Source organism: Eutrema salsugineum, unplaced genomic scaffold (genome assembly GCF_000478725.1).
Source record: "Eutrema salsugineum unplaced genomic scaffold, Eutsalg1_0 scaffold_1, whole genome shotgun sequence".
In the NCBI taxonomy this organism is placed as follows: domain Eukaryota; kingdom Viridiplantae; phylum Streptophyta; class Magnoliopsida; order Brassicales; family Brassicaceae; genus Eutrema; species Eutrema salsugineum.
Genome location: NW_006256909.1, coordinates 6,502,148 through 6,507,042, shown reverse-complemented (window position 1 = coordinate 6,507,042; position 4,895 = coordinate 6,502,148). Strand labels below are relative to the sequence as shown.

Here is a 4,895-nt window from a genome sequence, read left to right as displayed (position 1 = left end):
AGTGTGAAAATTTGTAATCCAAGAACAAAAATGGGATCTTGTCTCGATTGCGTCTATAACAAACCCCCTTAATTGAGGATTTCTAAAAAAAAAAAAGTTACAACATTTCTTCTTTGTTTTTTGTTATAATTTGAAATATAGTTACATTTTGATTGTTGATTTACATTTTCATTTGCCAATGGGTAATAAACAACATAATTTTGTAAGATTTGTTTTCTTTCTCAACGGCAACTTACACATATGACAACGGTTTCACCTTATTACACTCGTTTTTTATTCATCTATTTTGTTTCTTAAGCAAGGATTAAGGAGAGCGCTAACGACCTATGGTATTGTGTTTGATTTTATAAATATATATCATTGTATTGAAGAGTTTTAAGTGCTTAGGCTCGTAATTTCCATAATAAATCATGAGAGCATGTGTGACTCACATGGATAACATCATAGAGTCTATTACAAAGAGTCTAAAATCGCCAGTGTGTGTGTGTAGTTACTAGTTAGAGTTGTTTTCTATAATATGGCTTAAGATTAAATTTTATTTATAAAAGAAAGAAAAAGAACTTTTGGTTTTGGGCTAATATTAAATTAAGATGTGCATCTAATGGATTTACAGGTTGTAGGGTTTGAGGGTACACGTGGATGGTTGGCTGCCTCTTGAAAGAATTTACTGGCAGCATCATGGGTTTGCAGGGGACCAATAAAACATATCCTCCAATCTTCTTTGTCAACGTATAAGTCCATTTATGTGAACTAAACTGAAGTTTATCTTCCAAATCATAAATCTAGTGTGTAGTTGATTCCATTATTTTTTTCTTAGCTCGGACCAATCTTTAGATTGTATTATTTGATTTTTCGGAGATTGGAAACCAAATAATATTTTCCAATAGCATTGTTGTTATTTTAAAACGTTGGTTTGGTTGATGATAGGTCCAAAACTAATTAAGAGAGGAAGGCAAAGAGACAAGTATGAAAAAAATAACGGAGATAGACTGACTGGTCGAGAAGCTAAGGCTAAGGTTGGGATAAGAGAGATTGGAAGAAAGTTCCAAGACGTAGATCTGGCCGAGAAATGAATCATCGATGTCGCTCTATTCTTATACACTTTGTTTCCTTTTGTTTTTGCTTCTTCTAATTCTTTTCTTTCTTATGATGTGAGCCTGTTACACATGCATGAATATATGGACCATTTGTATTCTTGTATCCCGACAAATGTTGCATTTCCATATTCTGCTTAAAGCGACTTCACCAGCACGATTTCTACTTTTTGCGTATTGTTTTATCTTTTCAATGCAATATTTTACTTAAAATCAAATCAAATCTGCCATCATGAGTTGATTCTAATTATTTGTGTTTGGATGACTTTTGAGAAGTCGATACAAGCAAAAGTCATCCTATCCTAAGTAGAAAAACTAACAATCCCCGGCCCAAACCTTGATGTCTTCTTATTTGGTTTGGAATTATTCATTGATAGCCCACGAAGCGTCTTTTCATTCAAACTATTGTGTTCATCGAGTCATCAAACAAGTTCAAGGACGATAGGCTTGAGCATTGGAGTTACAAATGCGTGGGAATGAGAGATTATTTTTAACGCTTGTAAGAGTTAGATTTTGAGGACTTAAGTTCGAATTCAGGTTATTTCACAAGGTCATACAAACCATTCAGCTGGCTCAAAGGTGTTGTGCATTGTATCAGTTCTTCGCGTTTACAAATGCGCAAAAAGAGATGGTTTCTCGTCTTGCAGTATAGAGAATGGATCCAGAAAATATTGGTGCAAATTATGAAGGCGAGAAATAAAATCTTTCGATGCGGTTTGTTGTCACAAGGAAAGTCGTCTATAAGAGTGAGACTGAGAGGGTAAGATGAACAAAGCAAAAAAATAATGCTACATCATCATCTCTTTGTTCTCACTTCTCACACTATTGTTAACTAAGATTTAACATATTTTAGATACCTTGCACTCTCTCGTTTAGACTTACACCTCATTATAGATATAGTCCGAGCAAGTCCAACCTCAAAGGTCAAGAAGAATAACGTGATCACCTTTATACCATGATTGTAGGTTCACATCCTAGGTATGGCCGGACATGAAGAGACTAGGAGTAACTATTGAAGTAAGAGTGATGTGTAGTGACAGTTAATTTACTGGCCAAGACTCACTAGCCATACCTCACCACCTTTCTTTTCACTCATCTTTCCCTTAGGCTTTAACTAATTTGTGTTGGCTTTATAAGCCTTTCATTTATCTGGCGATTTTGGGGCCAAAGCTCATAGTAGCTCATGTTTAAAATTTCCCACGCAATTCACAGAAATGTGTCATAGACCAATGTAACGCTGACAATTGGGTAAATTCAATATGGAAATTACGGAATAAATGATAAAGATCATCAAAGAGAAGCAACACATTACTTTCAAAGAAGCTTCACTTTCGCATTCAGAGTTCAGACAAAAAAAACAAAAATCTTCAAAGAGTGTAAGAATCTCGTCTAAAGAAAATGCAAGGGATAGACAGAAAGAGAGGAGGGATACAGACAGATCTCAGCTTTAAAATCCACGCCTAGGACGCTCCTCTGCTACATTCACCCTGATTGCTCTACCTTCCATGTTCTGCAAAATAAAGACACAAGGAGAGATTGAGAGATCATAAACAAATCATGTAAACTTCATTAGCATAACCGTAAAATGAGGAAGAGGAGGGTACCTGTCCATCAAGAGCAGCGATGGCGTCGTTGAGTTCAGTCTCGTTAGACATTGTGACAAACCCGAATCCACGTGAACGGCCTGTCTCACGGTCATAAACCACCCGAGCTTCCACAACTTTACCATGCTCACTGAAAACTTGCTCGAGACGACCATTGTCCACATCCCATGGTAGATTTCCCACATAGACTCTGAATGCAGGTTCATATACCCGAGGTTGGCGTTCTGGACGTGATCCTCTTGGAGCTGCCTTGTTTACTGTCAGAAGCCGTCCATTCAGATCCTGACAAAGATGAAAAGACAAAAAACACAGATGCTCGGTAAAGTTCTCACAGACAGAATCAATAAGTCCATTCAGTTGCCAAACTGTTTCGGGAACAAACATCTCCATGCAGATGCAACAAGTGGGGATATGTAGTGAACCATTGAGGTAATGCATTAATTGATAAGATACCAAAGCTTTAAGCTTCAATATTCGATTGACAAAAGGCAGAAAGACAAAAGCTTTTGGTTGGATTAAGAACAGATAAGGTCACTAATGTGCAAAAATCATAGAAACAATATCCCAACGTATACATGCTAATACTTCAGATATGCTTGAAACATGTAAACTTACATAACGGTTGAACTTCTCGACGGCTGTCTCAGCTTCTTCCACCGTACTCATTGTCACAAATCCAAACCCACGACTCTGGTCGGTTTCCCTATTGTAGATAACCTTCAACAATAAGAATCCACAGAATAAGTTAGTATTAAGTATTAACAACGTGAGAGCTTCGAATAACATCAGCTATACACATATACTCAAAACCAAAAGCATGAAAACGTTTCTTGTTCTCTAGGAACATCTAATGCCAACAAATATGAATTCAATCCACACAATTCTGATCACTTCATTAATTCTCTCAAACCAGAGATGGTCCAAACACTTTAAAAGCCAAGAACTTCACTTTATCTCATCCATTTGACTCACATTTGATGCAAATTTCAATGCAAAGAACATACATGAACTTAAGCAACGCATAATGAACATAAACGCATCAATTGAGGCTTATCGAATAAGCACAAGAAAGAAGCAGCAAATCATAACTAAAAAATTTACCTCGGCGATTTCAACTGTACCGGCTTGCTCAAAGAGCATAGCCAAGGCTTGGCTGTCAACGTCGTAAGCTAAATTTCCGACGAAGAGCTTCGCTTCTTCCGGTGGCTCCGGGAAACCGCCTCCTTCGCTTACATCTCCTTCCCCTTCAGAAAACGTGGCTTCTGGCTCGTTCTCCTCCACGGCGACCGATGAGCTCCCATCCCCACCTTCTTCTCCATCTTGCTGAGCCCAATCCGAAGTCTGGGCAACGAAGGAGACAAAGGGAGACTTTTTAAGGTGGGTTTTTGTTTTGAGAGAGAGGGAGAATCGGGAGAAAGAGAACGGGAGATTGGTGCGTCCGGTGAGGAGGGAAAAGTTGGAGCAGCGAGTTTTGGAGGAACAGATAGTGGGGACTGAAGAATTGGAGAAAATGGTGGAAGAAGAGGAATCCGCCATGGCTAAAGGCTTCAAGCTTGAGGTCACTATCGAAGAAGCCATTGAAGAACTGGGAGAGATAGAAGTGTGATAGAAAGAAGAGGAAGAGAGGGGTTTAGAACGGTGGGAGAGATAGGGATAAGGAGGGCCGAGAGAGCAAGAGAAATTGTTTCGATACCAAAGTGAAATTTATTTAAAGGAAAAATAAATTGAAGTGTATTTTTTAAATAAAAAAATTTAGCTGGAACAGCAATACAATTAAATTTTGTTTTTTTACAATTTCTTCGGTATTTTTTCCTTCAGTTGTTTTTTTTTGTTTAATTTTTCCTTCAACTGTTTTTAACATTCTTGAGTGTTTGGATTTGTAACCCCAAAATTTAGGTTTATTTCTTTTACGGTTTTAATAATATGGTTAAACTTTGTGTCCATGAAAGTTTATAATCTAGTGATTCGATTTATTTTAAGGTTTAAACTTCATGTGCAAGCAGTTGAGATGTATATCAGCAATGAGCTACATCTCCTCATATTCTAGTTACAGTTCGTTTGGATTGGAATACTATGTAAGAAACCATAATACGTGTATCAAAGTCAGAGATAAGAATTCATAGAAAAAAAAATATTGTAGATGCAATAGGTACGACTCTCCAAGCAATAGAATCCATCTTATCTCTTGAGTATCTTG

General features: G+C 37.3%; 1 protein-coding gene across 1 annotated transcript; it reads right to left on the bottom strand.

Moving 5' to 3' along the window:
• Positions 1-2,356: 2,356 nt before the first annotated feature.
• On the bottom strand, positions 2,357-4,384 carry LOC18029839 (31 kDa ribonucleoprotein, chloroplastic). The gene is made up of 4 exons (XM_006413323.2): positions 3,800-4,384; positions 3,314-3,415; positions 2,699-2,980; positions 2,357-2,604 (listed from the first exon to the last, which is right to left on the bottom strand). Exons 1-4 carry the CDS (start codon positions 4,274-4,276, stop codon positions 2,542-2,544), a joined length of 924 nt encoding a protein of 307 aa, XP_006413386.1. The 5' UTR covers positions 4,277-4,384; the 3' UTR covers positions 2,357-2,541.
• Between the last annotated feature and the right edge of the window lie 511 nt (positions 4,385-4,895).